General features: G+C 36.2%; 1 protein-coding gene across 1 annotated transcript in view; it reads left to right on the plus strand.

Moving 5' to 3' along the window:
* The window catches only part of NDUFAF2 (NADH:ubiquinone oxidoreductase complex assembly factor 2), a 39849-nt gene extending 18307 nt beyond the window's left edge, over positions 1-21542 (plus strand). Inside the window, exons 3-4 of the mRNA XM_081318219.1 lie at positions 9785-9825; positions 19853-21542. Of these exons, the coding sequence (XP_081174345.1) occupies positions 9785-9825; positions 19853-20098 (287 nt within the window). The 3' untranslated portion in view covers positions 20099-21542. The remainder of the gene's footprint in view (positions 1-9784; positions 9826-19852) is intronic.
* The last annotated feature ends 34 nt before the right edge of the window (positions 21543-21576 follow it).

Consider the following 21576-nt stretch of genomic DNA (forward strand, 5'->3'; position numbering starts at 1 on the left):
TGTTAATTTAGATAACATATCCCTTTCACTCATAGATAAGTTCTTGGATAATATCTTAGTCTTATTACTATTCACCTTGAACCCAGAAACCTTACCATACTGAGTTATAATTTCCATCAAGTCTATAACCGACTGTAACGGTTAGGATACTGTCACAACCAAGTCATCAGCAAAAGCTCTCAGTCTATAATCATTCTGTTTTATTTTAATTCCCTTTATCATAGAGGACTCTCGAATTTTAATTAATAAAATCTCTAGTGTTAAAACAAACAATAATGGTGATAGGGGGCAACCCTGTCTTGTACCTTTTTCAATTTTGAAAATCTCTGTTAATCCCCCATTAACTATAATTTGTGCCGTTTGTTGTTGACATATAGCTTTAATAGCATGTAGAAAACCTTCTCCAAAATTCATCTCCTCAACAACTCTTAATAAAAATTGCCAATTCAATTGGTCAAAAGCTTTCTCTGCATCCAAGAATATCAATGCTGCAGGGACTTGGTTGTTCTTATCCAAATATTCAAGCAAGTTAACAATTTGTCTTACATTATATTTCATATACCTCCCAGATATAAATCCTGATTGATCACTATGAATCATTTGTTTCAAAACTTGCATTAATCTATTAACCAATACTTTAGCAAAAATCTTATAATCTGTATTTAAAAGCGATATAGGTCTATAATTTTTAGGTTGAGTAAGGTCTTGATCCTCCTTTGGAATCAACGATACAAAAGCTGTCCTCCATGATGGAGGAACTACACCTCCAGTCTGAATTTCATTAAACAAAATCTTTAAGGGTTCAATCATTTCAGGCAACAACTTTTTATAGTAAATTGCTGTTAATCCATCTGTTCCCGGAGCCTTGCCCAATTTCAACTGTTTAATAACTAAAGAAATTTCTTCTGATGTAATTGGACAGTTCATCTCAAGTTGTTGTTCTTGTGAAAGTCTTGGAAAATGAGCTCCCTGTAAGTACTTGTCTATATCTAAAGCTTGTATATTTTCTTTAGAATATAATTTCGAGTAAAAATCTAAAAAACTCCTCTTAATCAAATTTTGTTGGTAGACTTCTTTTCCTTTATATTCTATTTTGTCTATAGTACGTGATTTCTGTTTTTTCCTTAATTGATAAGCCAACCATCTACCAGGCTTATTGGCGTTACAAAAAGTATTGTGTTTAGCATAACGCAAATTAGTTGCTACTTGATCAGCCAATAGCATATTAAATTGTTCTTTCAATAAATGTATTGAGATCTTTAAATTATTATCCAATGGATTCAAAATGAACTTTTTCTCCTTAGTTTTAATCTCTTCCTCAATATCTAAACGTTTTTGCACTTGCTTACGCCTATAAGCATTATTCATATAAATCAAAACCCCTCTCATATAGGCTTTACTAGCATCCCAAACCATTTCCATCGAGGTACCTTTATGCATATTTGTAACAAAAAATTCTTTCATATGTTCTCTACATTTCTGCAAGAACAAGTCATTTATAAATAAATTCTCATTCAGCCTCCAGGATCTCCTACTAGCGTCTTCAGCAAAGAACTCCAACCAAACAGGACTATGATCAGACATTGTCCTAGGAAAAATATTAACGTTCTTAACCGAAGAGGAAAGATCAGTAGTAATCAAAATGAAGTCAATCCTGGAGAAAGATTTATGTCTATCCGAAAAAAAAGTAAAATCTCTGTCTCTCATATTCCTTTCCCGCCATACATCTCTTAATTCCAGATCTTCCTTCAAATCAAAAAAAGCTTTAGGCAATTTTGAATTAAAAAAGTTTTTAGAAGATCCCTTCTTATCTTCAGATGGCACCAAAACCCCATTCCAGTCCCCCATCATAATAACAGATTTGTAATCCAGTTCAATTAGTCTCTGATGTAAAAATTTAAAAAATTTTTGCTGTTGTTGATTTGGAGCATATAATCCAATAAGAAGAACTTTCTTTCCTTGTAGTGTTAATTCAATACTAACATATCTCCCTTGTTTATCCGATTCAATCAATCTTGCCGAAAAGTCTTTTCTTAAGTAAATAACCACTCCAGCCTTCTTGTCCGAAGCAAAAGATGCAAAATGTGTTCCCAATCGGGAATTAATCAAATATTTTTGATCTTTTAATGCAATATGTGTCTCTTGTAAGCAAACAATGTCATTTTTATGTTGTTTCAGATAAAAAAAACTTTCTTTCTTTTCTGTGGTGAATTTAACCCATTAACATTCCATGTCAGGAACTTCACCATCTCTGGTGACCATGAGCCTTTGGAACATGGCCTGAAGATCAGCTGTTGCTCTCTTAGGACGTGCTTCTCCCACAGGCTCTGAAACGGCCGCATCTTGCGTAGCTGGACCAGTTACAGGCTTTTGTTTTTGCTCTTTTTCCATACGCTTATATGCAGCTCTTGTCATCCTCTGTTCTTTTGGGTCTTCTTTTGATGCCAAACTCTGCTCCATGGCCTCCGCCTTCTGCATCTCCTCAAGGGGCAGTGACATTGCCCCTTCTCTCAATTGTTTATCATCTTGTCTTACTTCTGTTCTTTTAATTCTGGGAGATGGTGGTAAACCTGCTTTCAAGACCTTAGTGTAGAAATCTTTTGCTTTTAAGATTGTATCCAATCTGTATCTAGTCCCTGCAAAATTTACCACGATTCCAATAGGTATTTCCCATCTGAACTGGATTTGTCGCTTCTTAAGCTCATCAGACGAAAAGCCAAAGTCTTTCCTCTTTCTAAGAATTTTTGAAGGTATCTCCTTTAAGATCATAATATCTTGGCCTGCAATCTGAAATTTTTCCCGATAAAAAGCCTGGATAACAGAATTTCTGGTTGATCTCCTGGAAAAATAAATCACTACGTCTCTAGGTAGACTTTTTTGCCTAGCAATCCAGGAGTTAACCCTAAATGTCTTATCCATTTCCTTAAGTAGTTCTTCAGGTTCCCATTTCAAAACAGGAGCCACTGCTTGCGCTATTTCCCATTCCAAATTTTCTTTAGGATTCTCTTTGAGGCCTCTGATACGCAAAGCAAACTCCATGTTCTTATATTCCGATATAGTAACCTCGTCTTGTGTTCTGTCAATCTTGGCCTCTGCTCTATCAATCTTCTGTTCAGCATCAATAATTTTATTTTCCAAATTCTCCACATACTCCATAACTGAGTCCACACGAACATCCAGGCGTTCTATATGTGCAGCTAAACCCTGGAGTGCAAGCACTATATCTTCCCTCATCTGGTTGTTTTGATTCTTTATTTCTTGTTGCAAAACTTGCGTTGACTGCATCACAACTTGCTGAATGTCTGTCAGTGTAAATGTAGGAGGTGGGGGAGAGGGTGGTTGTACTGTAGGTTTCATCGAAGTCTGCCCTGCAGCTTGTGGTAAAGGTGAGGAAATAACATTCTTAGAAAGCGGGGGCCCTCCCCCACGTCTCGCAGCCATCTCTTAGGTTTCGATTTCCTCTTTCACCCAGCAGAATCAAAGTTCAGGAAAGAAAAAAAAGGAAGAAAAGGAAGAAAAAATAACAATTCTCCCAAAGTTCTTAACCTTCAATAGGAAGAAAAGGGAACAGGCTTTCAAATACACAAAATCCGATACTGGATAAAGTCAGTTGCAAATTGTATCTCTTGCTTTGTAGCAAAATATAACAATTTTCAAACGCAGTCACTTCACACAGGAGAGAAACATTCCAGCGCCATTTTTACTCCATTTCAAACTTGAAACTTGAAGAAGATAATGAAACTGAGTTAAAGTTGAAATCCAATTTGAAAATGCAGATCTTCCTGCTTTGCTCTGCCTGCTTTCCAAAGGAACAAAATACTCACAGTCCCCTCTAAGCAGCAGGTGCAGTTGTCGCGTCTTGTTCCACTCCTTTTGGAGCGAAAACGTCCTGAGAGCGGAGAAAGCCTGGGCTCCGAGGGGGCTCACCCTGTTATCCCCCAAACTACTTGGGAGAATCGCAGGGGAGCTCTACCTCTACCCAGGCAAGCTCGCCTCTCCCTCTTCTCCCGAGGGAGAAGCTCCAGCGCCACGGAACAGCTGATTTTCGCTGCCTCCGGGCGTTTTGACGCTTCCCAGGATCGGGCGGCTTCAGAACGCCGCCATTCGGCGCGGCAGCGCTTGTATATGTGCTACAAAATGGTATATTTTACCAACCCGCTCAAGTAAAAGTAAGCTGATGATTTTTGCCCAACCCCTACAAAACTCCCAATTCCCATCAGAAGTTTGAACGTGAGTGTTCCTTATTCAGCCCAGGAACATAACAACAGAGGATTAGGAATGCTTTTACTTACATATCTAGGAAACATCCATATTTACCTAGGTTTCTTTTTAAGAGAAATTGCAAGGCATTTTTTGGGGGGTGTAGATTACAATGGTCATAATCTTTACATTTACTTTTATTCTCGGTGCTGATTCTATCTGAAGATAAAAAAAGGTAAAGGTAAAGGTTCCCCCGCACATGCGTGCTAGTCGTTTCCGACTCTAGGGGGCGGTGCTCATCTCCGTTTCAAAGCCGAAGAGCCAGCGTTTGTCCAAGGACGTCTCCGTGGTCATGTGGCCAGCATGACTAGACGCCAAAGGCGCACGGAACGCTGTTACCTTCCCACCGTAGTGGTCCCTATTTTTCTACTTGCATTTTTACGTGCTTTCAAACTGCTAGGTGGGCAGAAGCTGGGACGAGTAACAGGCGCTCACTCTGTTACGCGGCACTCGGGATTTGATCCACCAAACTGCCGACCTTCTGATCGACAAGCTCAGTGTCCTAACCCACTGAGCCACCGCGTCTATCTGAAGATAGAAGGTGCTATATCCATTTTCCATATTGTTAGTCTTCATCAGTGCTTTTTTTGTAAGAAAAAGGTGCTGGAACTCACATGTCATACAACCCACCTTGCCTATCCTACAAGGTTCCATCCAAAAAAGGTGCCGGAACTCCATTCTGAGCGTTCTATGAGGGAAAAAAGCCCTGGTCTTCATGAAAAATATAGTCACTTTCAGTGTGTTTGGAGATATAAGCATTTGTGTTTTTCATACTGTATTTTACAGTCTGTGTTCAAGTTGGTCCCTTTTTGTTTAATGAGTAACATTTAGTGGTTAATCGGAGTTTTAATTTGCATGCCCACTTTTACGCTTATTACAATGCGCTACATGCCACCAGTAGTCTTAAAGTTCAATGGAAATCTCATGCATACTAATGAGAATGCAGATGAGCACTGAAACGAAACAATGCTAAGGTCTCAGGATATGAAATACCCAGTTTATCTTGCTACATTCTTCTTAGAAAATGGTAGCATTATCGTGAACACATGCTGCAGATAGCTATACCATATTTATAATTAAAGACAACTGTTTAATTAGATGGCTTGACCTATACTGGATTAACAAAACTGGAAGAGCATGTTGTAAAATTGGACTATATGTTTCTACATTTTCTTTGTTCATTTTGGATGGGAGGGTACTGTTCCACTTAGAAATTATTTTGGCTGCAGTTCCATGAAAGTGCTTTTTTGGTTAGGATAGAACTTACAAAGTTTTTTTCTAAAAACAGATGACACATTGGCTATGTTTCAAAATTTGAACAAGGGACAGATCAACTAACAATTACTAAAATTCGGTCTGCTTTCATTCCCCCCCCCCCCTAAACTGAAGTAGAGATTTCTTGTACAGTTCACATACTGTAGTAGAAATTTTTTGAGAATTACTAACTTCCAATAAAAGCATTGAACATATTCGTGTGTGTGTGTGTGTGTGTGTGTGTGTACCGTTGGAAGACCTGAAGGAACAAGTTAAGGAGAAACCATCATGGAGAAAATCTATGCGGTCACTAGGAGTAAAAAATAACTTGATGACACATAATCAAGTTTGAGTATACTGAGTAGTATATATTGGGATAATATGTCTTTGAAGAATAAGGAAGCAAAGAAATCTCTGAGGTTAGTTCTTGTTATAATTAAATTGCATGATTATTCATTTTTAGGTCCATTCATAGCTGATTGTGAAAAATGTGTGAGTTAATATAAAAGAAATCAACAGTAAAAATAGACATCCATATTGCTCTGGTGTTGGGCCTAGTATGAAAACCATTTATTTATCATTTCCTTGTCTTATTTTATGATGATAATCTTCAGTCTCGCTGTTTCTTTCCCAGGAGAAATGGTGATTTAAACCATAGAATATTTTATTAGAGGAATTTATTGTGAACTCTTTGCTTTCTTTTAAATAAGCTTCCAAGTCCATCTTATTCAGGTTGGCATTTTTAAGTCAGAACAAATTAAAATAATTTGGATTAATAAAATACATTGTAATATTTTTTGGGAAAAATGGAAGAGAATTATTTATATTATTTTTTCTTACAAAGCTCTGCTTCGGTGCTTCAGTCTTGGTCTTTTTAAACAACATCACTTCCTAAGCAGATAATTTATCATTTTTAGGATTGCTTTGTATCCTGCTTAAAAAAACAACTTAAAAACATAGTTTCCTGGTATATTTACAACTGGATATTGTAATTTAAAAAGTCTAGGATAGAAACAAAGTACTGCATATTTATTACTTCAGCTATACTCAAGTCTTTAAATTAAAGCAGCTTTATCTTTAATGCAAAAAAATATATTAAAGATGAAAATATTCACACATACAAATTTTCAGAGTGAGCAGAGATACTTTGGATCTGGCATGGGCACTTCATGATACCCATCATCAATTGCTTGAGTTACATAAACCTTTTTAAAATTAAAACAGATGTTTTCTAAGCCTGTATAGTTACTGTGTGAGCCTAGGAAAAGGCACAGCTTATTTAAAGAGCTGCTGATAATACAGTGAAGGTCTCCCTGCCAACTCCAAGGTACCTGAGCCTGTTTGGATCCAAATACAGCACAACACTAGTACTTATGTATATATTGCAGGTATGAAAACAAAAGAAATACTACTCAGTGTGCCTAAAAGTACAGACAAGAGCAACAAAGATGATTAGGGGACTGGAGGTTAAAACATATAAGGAATGGTTGCTGGAATTGGGTATATCTAGTTTAATGAATAGGGACGCGGTGGCTCAGTGGGTTAGGACGCTGAGCTTGTCGATCAGAAGGTTGGCAGTTTGGCGGGTTGAATCCCGAGTGCCGCGTAACAGAGTGAGCGCCTGTTACTCGTCCCAGCTTCTGCCAACCTAGCAGTTCAAAAGCACGTAAAAATGCAAGTAGAAAAATAGGGACCACTACGGTGGGAAGGTAACAGCGTTCCGTGCGCCTTTGGCGTCTAGTCATGCCAGCCACATGACCACAGAGATGTCCTTGGACAAGTGCTGGCTCGGCTTTGAAACGGAGATGAGCTCTGGCCCCTAGAGTTGGAAATGACTAGCACACATGTGTGGGGGAACCTTTAGCTTTACCTAGTTTAATGAAGGGAAGGACTAGGGGTGATGATAGCAGTGTTCCAATATCTCAGGAGTTGCCACAAAGAAGAGGTAGTCAAGCTGTTCTCCAAAGCATCTGAAGGCAGGACAAGAAGCAATGGATGAAAACTAATTAAAGAGAGAAGCAACCTAGAACTAAGGAGAAATTTCCTGACAGAACAATTAATCAGTGGAACAACCTGCCTCCAGAAGTTGTGAATGCTCCAACACAGGAAGTTTTTAAGAAGAGTCCGGACAACCATTTGTCTGAAATGGTGTAGGGTTTCCTGCCTGAGCAGTGGGTTGAACTAAATGGCCTCCAAGATCCTTCCAACTACTACTAGTACTACTGTTGCTGCTGCTGCTGTTTTTATTTTTATTATTATTAGTATTATTAGTATTTCTTCAATGCTGTTCACTGTATTTCTCTATATCTTTTGGTCCCTACAAACTGTTTGTTTCCTTAAGTAAACATACTTCACATGTTGCCTTCTCATTTACCCCTTTTTCAGAAACCACAACGTGTCCTATCTTCCCCTTTCTCTTAACTCATTCACACTTTTCTGTGTTTCTTGTCTAAGTTAATTGTCTTTCACTCTTGTCTGTACGAACAAACCATCTCGGTGTACTATTTTCATAATTTCTATCCAATTCTTCTCCCATCCATTCTTCACCCTGTTTCTTCTTGTTTTATCATGCTTGCATCTTAAGAAATCAATTCCCTCAACATTCTTCTTCAGTGTTTCTTTTAACAACACCCAGTTCTCATGTCCATACGTCAAGCAGGGAGAAATGCATTCTAGTACACAACTATTTTCATTTCTTTCAACTAAGATTCATTCCTTGCAATAGGCTACGTTCTCCCATCTGCCTTTGTTGGAGATTACATTATCTCTACACCAGTGAACCTTTTCGCCCACTAGAGCAAATGGTAAGAGACAAAAGAAGGAAAGGATTTTCACACATTTTTTTATCTGCTGCTTATGTTCCTTTTGTTTGCTAAATTCACTCTCTTACTTCCCCACTCATAGTATTTCTTTTTGTACTTTTTTATTTCATGATGATGATGATGATGATGATGATGATGATGTCATGTCATGCCTTAGCTTTCTAATGAGATCGCTTATGCAGGTTGTTTATCTGTTAATTTTATAAAGAAGAAACAATAGCTATAAATGTGTTTCATTCTGAGAGGTCAAAAAAAACCACAGGATTTAGATTACTCCAGATTTAAAGACTGCTACAGGGGGTGGGGAAATTGAATGGTTAATCAGAGAGTGTCTTAACTTTTTGGTTAGAAAGAGCAGTGAGGAACTTGAAACAAACTGAGGGTTCTTTTTCATTGGTCTAGATCCAAAAAAATGTTATCATGTGAAACAGTTCACATTGAGTGCTGCTCATCACCAAACCTATAGTAAAGTTGGTCAAAATTTGAATGTTAATTTTTGGTAATGATAAATGTTAAAACAGTTAAATAGAAATAAGCACGCTTCTTGCAGCTTTGCCTGCACATTTTTTAAATTTTAATTAAAACATGTAAATGGATGGTGGGTAATAGTCATCAGGGATTACCACCATATACATTTTTGAGACCTTGAGGCAAACAATGATTAAGCAAGCACTTCCAAGTCATATTGGTCCATTGAGGAGAAAATCCAAACATTTTGAGTTTTGTTCCATAAGAATACAAAACATTTGTTATATTCTGATGGAATATTTCTAATAGGGCTGATTTATTCTGGGTTAAAAAAGGTTTGTTTTTTAATTTAGGATTTTATAATGTTGCTTCTATGGTCGTTTTAAAATTAGTGCTAAATTTACTGATGATAAAGAAATGATGTTACTGTTGGTTAATCTTTTCATAATTTTGTATATAGGTAGTCCTCAATTTACAACCATTTATTTAGTAACCATTTGAAGATACAACGGCAAAATGATTTATGATTGGTCCTTGCACTTATGACCACCATGGCATCAAAATTCAGGCACTTGATAACCAGCACAGTTGCTGCATTCTGAGGTCATGTGATTGTGGTGAGATGGGCAGCAAACAAATTTAATAATAATCTGCAACTTTTCCAGCCAGCTTCCAACAAGCAAAGTCAATGGAGAAAGCTGGATTTGCCTAACAATCACATGATTTGCTTAATAATTGCAATGATTCATTTAACAACCAAGGCATAGATTGTAACATCAGCCACAACTCAACAACCATTCTGGTTCTAATTGTGACCATAAGTCAAGGACTACTTATAAAAGGTAAAAATAACTTAAGTAACTTTTTAAAAAGTTATTTGGAAAGGCAGCTTATAAATTCATAAAATATTGTTGATATAGTTATCAGAAGAAATATAAGAATGTGAAATGTTTGATATTTTTTGTTTTTAATTTTCTTAGCTTGGATGAAGAAAAGAAGAAACAATCCACCTACACTTGAGGTAAGATGTGATTACATACTGTGTAGATAGTTTAAACTATATTTTTATTATGTCCCAGGCTGAACTTCCAGCCTTTTCACTCAGGCTTTTGTCCACTGCTATCATCCCGGTGTGGTTGTTCAATTTTAATTGGAACAATAAAGATATTTCTCTGGCTTCTATACCTATGTCTGTTTCTTGAGGGTCCCCAAAAGATCGTATAGTACTGCCTGTAATTCTGGGGATTTATTTATTTATTGCTGAATTTTCCCAGGTTCTTCTTCGCATCCCTTAAAGCTAAAAATGGCTGGAATACCTAAGTGACATTCTTTCCATCTTACAGTTAATGGTAACGCTGCTACTTCTTTGCCAGATACTTTTGTCCCAAAAGACTTGGAGAGAAGCGGTGCTAGAATATATAGGAATTGTATGTGTGTTGTTGTTGTTGTTGTTGTTGAACTTGAAGCATAAGTGATCTTAAAATCTGAATAGTGGACCTACTCCAAAGAAATTACCTATTCCTTTCCCTGCCTCCTTCTCTAAGGCATGTGTAAATCTGTGTGGCAGGTCATTTGTATCTTGATATTATTATTAAGACATTTTTTTCTAAAATGGCTGCCAGATAGATTGATTTGGTTTCTGTATTAGACAGCCTCTGACAATTTCCTGCTGATACAGTAAATGGTCTTTGACAGCTATTGAAGGGAGGGGTGCTTTTGACCATATTTCTTATTGAAGTTGTTCTATAGCAAATCTCCCTGCCCACATCTTTCATTGAGGCAAGTGACAAATTATCCTTCCCCACTTCCCGCTTTTTCAGGAGGTGTGCAAAGAATTTGAAATGTCAGTTACTGTATTTTATTGAGCCTTTATTCTATTGTCTCACTTATTGCCCCCAAAGATTCATTCCCAAATCTTGCCAATATACTTAGTACTATTTTCTTGAAAACATCGCTGTATAAGCTATTGACAAAAAGACCTTGCTTTTTTCATGCTTTCTTCTGCTCTTATCTTTGCAGTTCTATATCTGCACCAAGTAACCAGGCTAAGAAACAATAAGTAAATAAAACCCTGTAAAAGTTGCAAAGGTTTTGAATGGGAAAGGATGACCAAAATACATTACAATCTCCCTCCTAATGGATGAGTTCTGGATCCATTACAGCATACTTCCCAAATCTTACATTCTTCAAGTATGCTGGAGCCTTCATCGTCAACGTATTTTAAAATACTTGGCTGTATGAAATTACAGTTACTTACTAGCAAGCTATAGTGGCTTTCCTTGCACATTATACTAACAGTAACTTATGCCGTAATCATTTTCTGATACTGCTGCAATGCAGTCAGTCATGGAATGCCTCTGAAGACTATTGGAAACTGCAGTTGGTATAAATTGTTGGTGGCTATTACTTGCCAAGAGATTTTTACAACTCTGCTTTGAGCCCTGCGTTGTTTTCCAGCAGGTTTCCCGTTATAATTCAAAATGCTGGTCTTTAAAGTCCTATACAACTTGTTTCTAAGGTATCTGCAGGATTGTCTTCACCTACTAGAAACAGCCCTTCTGGTAGGTTCTTAGAAGCTTCCGGTTATACCAAGGGTAGGCAACCTTGGCTCTTTTATGACTTGGGGACTTCAACTCCCAGAATTCCTGAGCCAAGGTTGCCTACCCTGGGTTATACTGTATGCTACTTTTGGAAGGAAAGAGAAAATCGAGACAGGAGATGCTATTTCTTGGTTGCTCCAGCAGGAATAGGCAATAGCTTTTCCTTGCAATTAAAACTCAAGTTTCAGAAGCTACTTGAGATGGTACATTTCTTTAAACATATGACTATTTGATTGTCTACGTGTTTGAATTTTAAATTTAGCCGTTTTATTTATCTTATACTTTGGTTGTGATTTTTTCTATTGTTGTTATTCTATACTTGTTTCAAATTTGATTTTAAGTGATGCTTACTGTGGATGTTTTAATTGGCTGTATGCTTTTTATTGGATTGCTGTAAAATGTGATGAGTCTGTTGACTTAGCAGAATACAGTTAGAATGCAAGAATGAATGAATGTTCATACATTACGCTAAGCCAAAAATAAGCAAGCAGACAAGATGATTGAATTAGGCTTAATGCAGGCATGTCAAACTTGTGCCGTCACATGACATTGTGTGACGTATCATGACTTTTTCCCCATTGCCAGCAATGGGGTGAGCGCGGTTTCGGCATGATGCACCCGGCCTGCGTGCCGGCAGTTTGACATGCCTGGAGTAATGTAATTGTGACACTTAGTTTGTTGAATTGAAGTAAGCTCTGGTAGTGACATTTGGAGAGTTTTCCCCAATACTGTCTCTCTTGGGACCTGCCACATTAAAAATAGTAATGCTATTAAATCAAGAAAAGCCAGAGGGGAAAAAACAGAAGAATTAAAAGAAAGAAGGGAAAATTGTAAGAAAAAGAAAAGTTTGTGCAAGCAGCAGTAATTCTATTTCAGTATGATTGAAAGAACTCATATTAGATGTGTTCAGTTTTAATTTTCTTCTGTGCTTTTGCATAAAATACCTTCCTCTACCATGACTCTTTATAGTTGCCTGCATGTTCTCTCCCTGTAGGCAATGACTGTAACAGCTAGGAGAGGTAGGAAGAGTTGTTCAACACATTGAGACTGTTGCCAGATTTGGGCTGGCTGTTACAAAATATCTTTTCATGAGCCATTAACTTTAGGACAATACATAGCTTTATTCTTTGTATCTTTTTTTCCCAATCAAAGTCCAAAGATTAGAAAGAATTAACCAAATGGGCTCCATCTAATGTTAATAATAAACAATTCCAAAAGGCAGATGAAAATATCCTGAGGAGATAGAATTTAATATGCAATTGAATTAATATTTCTTAGCTGGTGTGGGAGGTCTGAAAATGGTTGAAAATAGAAGGTACTACTTTTCATTTCTAATGTGCTATGTGTTTGCTATGCAATAATAAAGACTAGGTGGCTTTTGAATTACACAGTTGGATACAAGGTGAAATGTGAAAAAGTAGAAACTTTTTGTGACAGCTCCTGTCTTCTTTCAAACTATTTCGAGCATTTCCATAATTATTTGTTTTGACAGCCTTCTTGTCAAGGAAGGAAAATGTACTTTACTGAGTAGTAATAAGCATAAAATTTCAATTATTATCTCCCCATCATCATCCCTAGAAGAGAATAATTAAATTGAAAATTACATTATGTTTAGTTATCATAGTGTATGCTCATCTTATTTGATTGTAAGAATATTATTTCAGAAATAGCATGAGAGAAACTAACTTTAATCATGGTGATTCGTTTTCATTGAATTCTAAGTTCCTACCATCCAACTGCAGGATGGTTAAAGAATTATATTTTCAGTGACACTTTAGTGCATACTTTATTTATGCCTTGCCTGTTTATATATTCTGTTTTTTAAATGTAGTCTGCAACATTTTGTAGATTAATTGACTACATTAGTCAATTAAAAGCTTTTTATTAATTTCTCTATAATTAAAACAGCGGGCATATTTTCTCAGTTCCAGTGAATCACCTGTTAGAGTGGTAGCTGCATGAAATTGTGCCTTTCTAAGGTAGTGCCTAAAGAATATAATTTATGCTTCTTGTTAAAACTAAAGATTTGTTATCTTTCTGAACCATTTGAAATGGTACTAAGCTATGGTTTTTTTAACTATTGGCTATTATTGTCTGAATTTCCACGTGTTAAGCAATAAGCTGCCCAACAGTATATAATCTAATACTATAGTGTAGAATGGCATGATGAGAGAACCTGGCTTTAACATTAATATGTGAATAAAATTCATTACTGAGATAATTTAGTTCTAGAACAGTAGTTTACAAAAACAGAAATGCAAGCATTTACTAAATATTAATTATTGCTTCCTGAGTATCTCTATCTCTCTAGCTAAAAAGCTAAGATTTACCCTGTGATAACATGGGTGATAGATAAATAGATAGATAGATAGATAGATAGATAGATAGATAGATAGATAGATAGATAGATAGATAGACAGACAGACAGACAAACAAGGAAGCTGTGGTTATACAACACTTTGGGATTTTATTCTGGTAGAATTCTGTATAGGAAGCATTTTATTCAAATTCTACTGTAGAAAAATTTATTCTGTATTTTCTTACTCATTTTATCCAGTTTGAAAGCCTCACAAGAGTCATTTGGATAAAGGCATGTGCTGCCTTGGGAAGAAGGCCTGGCACAGCTAGCAGCTGTCTTGCAAAGGACCATGCCAGGTGTGTCTTGTCAGCAGTGGGAGGAAGAAGACGGTGAAGGCTCACTGGGGGCGGCCAGGCCAGTGGAGTACAGGGTGGCAAAAATAGAATGCAGAGTAGCTGGAAGGACAGAGATAGGGGAAAATGGGTGGAGGGAGTTGAATCACCCTCCTGGTCATAAGTATGAGCAGGCTGTCAACCACTTGGAATTTGATCATGTGACTTAAGGGACACTGGTGGCCATAACTTTGTGGACCGGGCATAACTACAATTCCTTCAATGCCACTGTAACTTTGAACAGTCACTGAACAAATAGTTATTCAGCAACGACTATCTGAGATCATTTTTGTACCCATATCAGATACATCATCAAACGTGGAAGATATCTGGTAAAATTAGCATTGTTTTATTTTTCATCCTTTAGTATGCCAGGGAATCATTATAAATGGGTAGTATGACACTGAGAATTATTCGTTTTGTGAATTTTCATCTGTTTTTCCTTCCTCTTCCTCCCATGCTTGTTCACGCTCTAAAATCCTCTAACATCATCTTACAGCTCCAATAATCCTTTCTGTTAACCCAGTAAATCAGACTAAAATATTTCCCCTACCACCACCATAAACACATTAGATCAGGGGTGTCAAACTGCCAGCCTGCAGGCCGGATGCATCATGGCAAAACTGCGCCCACCCCGTTGCTGGCAATGGAAAAAAAAGTCATGATATGACACATCACGTGACTTTGCGAGTTTGACACCCCTGCATTAGATTGTAAGGGTCTTTTATGTTTCCCTTTTTTATTTACTGGATCTCTTGATCTGTTCACACGTTGGTTCAACATTTTGTTAATTACCATATTTGGCCTTGTTTGCTTATCCTCATTTTTTGTTGGTACAATAACTTTTAAGTGTTTCTATTGGTGATGCAATTATTGTCAATGCACTTTTTAATGCCTCTGATCTATGGACGTTTTCTTTTTGCTATTTGGGGAAGAATTTTAGAAGACTAGGTCAGAGATTTTTCTTGGTACAAATAGGCTATGTTTAGTGTTTAGTGCTTTTTAACTTTGAAATTAAGTCTGGATAAGCCCTTTTGTCTCTTAAGTCTTTTTACCTGGTATTGGATATGGTAGCAATTTTTGCTGTACAGGTGTTTTTGTATGGGCATATTAAAATCTCTTTCTAATGCATTATCACTTAAGAATATACAAGCTCTGCAAGACACAAGCCAAATGCTTTTTTCCCCAAGTTGTTGATTTTGGAGGCTTACAATGTGATGGGGAAGGCAGTAACATTGTTCAGCAATCACCATTCAGAGCTATATGGTTTTTGATATTAAGTGTAATATATACCTGATGAGATGAAAATAATCTTATTTCATATGAATTTTTCATACAGTATCATCCTTTAAAACTGGCTAAGTTGGTCACTAACATCCATTATACTCAGAATGCTCGTTGTGACGAATTACTTCATCCATCTTGAGTCTTCAGTGGTTTAGTCCTTGCTTGTAAAAATAAGAATAAACTTTTATTCATATAGCCAATGGGCCACATAATTCGGTATGTCTTTAGCATTCTCCCACCATCATTATTTTAGTCAAAACTACCCAGATAATTGTAAGTTTTCTTGTTAAGTGCCTTATTTGGACCAACCTTTTCCACCTCTATAATACCACTTTTAGTGTAACAATGATCATACCATATCAGTGGACCAGCGAAAGCTAAGGTTGTTTTAGGTTTGTAAATTGTTTTTATTATTTTAACAATAAACAGCTGTTATGTATTTATTCCGGAGTTCAAGGACTTTATAATATTGTACAGATATGCCCAGGATTCGCGTATGTGTATATATATATATATATGTGTGTGTGTGTGTGTATGTGTATGTGTGTATGTATATATATATATATATATATATATATATATATATATATATATATATATATATATATATATATACACCCTTCGAATCTCAGAAGGGTATGGTTGACTGATGAAAACAAATAAGTTTGAAATGCATATCAGTCTCCCTTTAATTCTTTGTTAGCAATCTAAAAAAATTTACACAAATATGAGCTGTCACTGTTGTGACTACTGCCTGTCGATGGCCTTCGGTTAGGCTGAAACAGGAAATAAAGATTTGTCCCATGTTTGGGGCCTAGCAAGGTAATCTAAATAGTTAACAAGCATTTAACATATAGATAGATAGATAGATAGATAGAGAGAGAGAGAGAGAGAGAGAGAGAGAGAATACACATATACACACACACACATATATATACATACACACACACATACATATATATATATATATACATATACATATACATATACATATATACATATACACTTCTCCCAGAAGAACGAAGCTGAAGCCACCAGCCTGAGGATGACGGATGAGATTTCGTCGAAACGTTGCTCTTATACCTTCAATTCTATGTGGGGAAAAACCCGAATGACCAAAGATCTACATACAAACACCCGCGAAAACCTCAGAAAACAAATATATATACACATATACACATACACATACACATGCACACATATATATATATATTATATATATATATATATATATATATATATATATGTATGTATGTATGTATGTATGTATGTATGTATGTGTATGTATATGTATATGTATATGTATATGTATATGTATATGTATATGTATATGTATATATATATATGAATTTTTCATATTTTGGTTCTTGATTCAAGCTCATCAGTATGCATCTATCATCTTTTTCCTTGATGTGCTTTATTTCATGCTTCCTCACTTTGAACCTTACTGACTTACTTAATGTCTCTTTTCACAAATCAGAAATATCGTTCAGTGTGTTTTGCAAGATAACTATTCTGTATACATTATTGCAATAACCCAAACTCCCTTTTTACGACTATATAGTCCCTATTTGGGGTAGAGTCAAGGCAACTGTCCGGATGCCCTTCTTGACACCTATGTGGAGTTCGCAGCAGATATTTTTCCCTTAGTGCCATAGGAGAAAAATATCTGTCACTACTAGGATTGAACTCTCAGCCTTCAAGTGGGAGATAATCGTCTTCACCACTATGCCACCATGCCACTTGTTATTATAGTAGTCCAGTTATATTAAAAAGTAGTCGTCAGTAGTCGTTAAAATGGTCTTTGAAGTCATGCAGTATGAACCTCAAGGTATTTATAAAATGTTTCATCTCAGAATGAACTAAATTTGGCTGTTTGTGAACAATTACGCTTAGAGATGTTGGAGAATGTATATGCACACATGGAAAGGTTGGACCTGATTAGGACTTGGACAGATGACCAAGAGGCATGGTTGTAGGCTAGATGAGTAAGTTAATAATATTTTGAAAGAAGGCAGTGACAATGGCTAATTACCTCCATACTGCTACCAAGTGTGATATGTGGATTTGGTTCTATACTGTGATTATGCGCTCTCAGAACCAGTAAATTAGGTAAGATTATTTGCTAGGGGAACAGCAGCCATTATGAGCTAATTTTCCCAATAATCCACCTTGCAGCATTTTCCACCCTTCCCATGAAAAGGAAGGAACAGGAAATAATTATATAAGCTGTACAGATGAAATGCAATAGAACCTCATGCTATGCTATTGTACTACTCCTCTGTAATATCTGGTGTCTTCTTTCCCCTGAAGGCCAAATGTTAGGGGGGAGGGGCCTTTGTTAAATTTGTATGTACTCCTTATGGGTCTGACATTTGAATGCTGAAAAATTAGAAAGTTAATTGAAATCAGTTGAATTATTTTCAGCTAGCACTAGAGACCCAGTAGGTTTATTACACTGCGATTATAGAAATTCATTATTGTCCAATCTCAGTTTCATTTTGATATGGGAATTTGGTTTCCTTCTGAATTTGGATTTGGCAAACAGTCCTTTGATTATACACATTTAATGAATTATATCTTGTTGCATGTCTTTGTAAAATTATTTGATACATTTGCTCTTTATTTTTCTATTTTCATTTTAAAGAAATACATGGTTATAAATGTTAATGATGGGCAGTCAATATTTTAACTCGTTTTGAAAAAGTATTGCAGCATTTTTTGTACATTACTTATATTGCCACATAGACACTTCATAGTGCATGTATTAGAACAGAACTTACTCATCTAGCCTACAACCATGCCTCTTGGTCATCTGTCCAAGTCTCTCTTAGAAGAATAGTGATCAAGAAAATATAATGTGCTGCATGCCTCTAAGAGAAATTATGGTGATTGACAGCCTCTAGCATGCGGGATTTGATGATCTTGGATACACATTTAAAACAAAAAGCAAAGGAATCTAAGTTACCCATAGCAAAATTCTGAGAATTGTATTAGGACAAAGTATTTTATTAAGCCAATTCAGGATTACAAATGTGTGCACTTTTCAGTTCTCAAGAAGGGAGGATGAAGTTCACAATAAAAAAAGCTGGGGGAAGGGATGTTTAAGTCTGCATTCAAAGTCATATGAGGTAACACATCATACTGAAGCATGCATTTTAAGCAGTTGATTGAACGAAGTATGTAAGCTGCTTCTCACATGGTGCTAGCTATAAACCATGGCTCATAAACAGCCAGTGATTGGTTCTGTATGTTGTGCTAACCTAAAAATAAACATGTTATAACAGTATAATTTGTGAATCCAGCTATAGATTTAGATGGAAGGGTGCCACACTGAAATCAAGCTCCAGCATATGTTGAGATATTTTCCAAGCCGTAATTAAGACAAGTTTACTGGGACTGTTGGGATGATGAAACAAGCAAATTTTAAACCTCTGTTTCTGAAGAATAGAAAACGTAGCTATTTCTTCAAATTAATCTTCATAATTAAATCAAACAAGTTCCTTCATGGTTTCTCTTAAATGTTTAAAATCCTCTGAATTGCTGTTTATTGATGATTAGAAACACTTTATGGACTTTTTGTCTTAAAGAGAATAAATGAACTTGTGATTTTTGGTTTGATGATTAGAAAGGATAGATCATGAAGAGAGTTAGGATATAACTTTAGAGAGGTCAGTGTAAAATTGTAGTTGCTGCTGTAGAGAAGATCAGAAGACATTTCCTTGTATCACTTTGTTTTCTATTTTTCTGCTAAGTATTCTTTTGCATCTTTAGCTTTTTCTTTATTCTTTTGACTACAGTATTTTAGTAGTCCCATTCTGGTGTTTAAAATTTTCATTAAAATGTATGTATATGGTTTATTCTTGAAACTCAAATACTTTGGCCAACTAATAAGAATGGACTCACTGGAGAAGAGCCTAATGCTGGGAAAGATTGAGGGCAATAGAAGAAGGGGACGACAGAGAATGAGGTGGCTGGATGGAGTCACTGAAGCAGTAGGTGTGAGCTGAAATGGACTCCAGAAGATGGTAGAGGACAGGAAGGCCTGGAGGAACATTGTCCATGGGGTCGCGATGAGTCGGACACGATTTCGCAGCTAACAACAACAAGAATGGTTTATTCTTAATTGGTATCTACAGACAGAAAGGTTTTGATCCACTAGCTCATCAGTGGAATGGGAATGAAATTTGGAGGCAAGTCTGCCATGCTCTTCTAGAGGGATCTCAGCAATTCATGGTAGGGAATGCCCAGAAAAGTGAAAATTAGCATCCTATACTCCAATGAGTTGAATCTAGATGAAGTTGCCTATACTGGGGCTGCTTTTCCTGGTCTCTTCAAGTGGTACTTGTTGAATGAGGTAAGCTTTTCTGTTGGAAAAATGAAAGCAACACAACCTGCCCCACTCAAGGCGCATCTCCTTAGCATTCACTGTTTCATTCAGTCAGCTCAATGTGTTACATTTTTTTTCAGGAATGTATCCAGAGTAAGAACTACAGAAAAGAAATGAAAGCTAAAGTTGAAGATTTGGATGAAAAAAGCAGACTCCTACAGGCCAAAGATCGTGAAGAGGGTCTTGAGGTAGGACCACTTCAAACACAGATTAAAGGACATGCATCTGCTTCCGACTACAGAAAGCCTGAACGCTCAGAAGACCCTGTTAGTACAGCAAATACATTTCAGCCTGGAGCCTGGATGCCTCCTATCCGTGAAAAATAAAAGGCCCCATGCAAAGCATCAGGAAAGAGACGACATTTGGTTAATGAGCAGCATGAATGGACACACTTTTAAAAACTCCATATTATATTTAAAAGCTTAGCAGCATTTTCAAAATGCTTAGATTCTGCCACTTCTTGTGGAAATGTTTAATTGCTTTTTATAAAATGTCCTGTCTCTAACTCCTTTGCCTCTTAAATCATTTGATAATGTTTTCAGTGAAGTTATACTTCAATACAATTTACTGCTGCTGTAATCATTACAGATTACTACATGACTATATATATTCTAGCTGTTAATTAATGTTAAAAGATTGTATGGCATATCCAATGTATGCTATGCGTACAGATATTCTCTTTAAATCTGTTAAAACTATTATAACTTCTCACATTCCAAACTGCTTAATGTTGAAATTTAGTCATTCACATAAGTTCACAGCTTCTCCTAACATATTAAAAAATGATTTGTTTATGGAAGTGGATCCAAAATGTTATTTATGAAAAGTAAGCAATGCTATAGTTATTCACTAATTATGTCTAATAAGATTTTGACAAGGTTCTAAATGTCACTAAACACAATAAATTATTTAGAAAGGGATACATTACAGCTAAAAATTTCCCACTGTAAATAAATGTCAGGACTTGTGCAAGTTAACAAAGCTAATTTTAACATTATTTAAAGTAGAAATGTAATGTTTCATAGCTTAACAAGTCAATAGCAATGTGCAATCATGAGCATATTTAAATGTCCTATACATTTTGTTTAAAATGCATACTTGTACTTGGCATCCTTTGCATCAGGAGATGCATTTATTAGCTTCCTATCCTACATAATTCCTAACTTTATTCTTAGATCAGTAAACCAATGGTTTCGTAATCATTATTTCACCAAACCAATATCATAAATAAGATACCTCTGTTATATTTGTAAGTAACTGGATCTAAAGAAATAGGTTTCAAAATGTTACAAGATTTTGAAAGATGATCTTAAGAAGCCTTGATTTTTAAAGAACTGAAACAGGAAGGCTTGACTAGAAATATATAAAAGGAATTGCTAATCGTTTGCCCACCAGGCATGAATCATTGACTTTATAGGGAGCCATAATTTAGAATAAGAAGCTTCTATAGCAACTTTGTGAAAACAGCCAAAAGAGCTTGCTACAGGGAGAATGATGCTTGCCGTTTGGCCTGAACTGGCCAAGAGTCCCTTCAGTCTGCTTTAGCTGAACTACTAAACATGTGAGAGCATTTGTAACTATTGTTACAAGACTTAGTGGTTGCCTACATTCAACTGGACACATTCACTATTGCTTTGTCCTCAGAGCGTAGCCATCAAAAATAAAATGTAACACAAATGAGAAAGTATTATCCAACAGCTATGGCTTATGCACAGACTATTCCAGTAATCATAATTTTATATTCTTTTTTCCAAATACTTTGTAAATAAGGTTGCTGTCATTTACATTTAACAAGGATAATCTC

This window comes from Vipera berus (assembly GCF_964194415.1).
Source record: "Vipera berus genome assembly, chromosome: 2".
NCBI lineage: Eukaryota > Metazoa > Chordata > Lepidosauria > Squamata > Viperidae > Vipera > Vipera berus.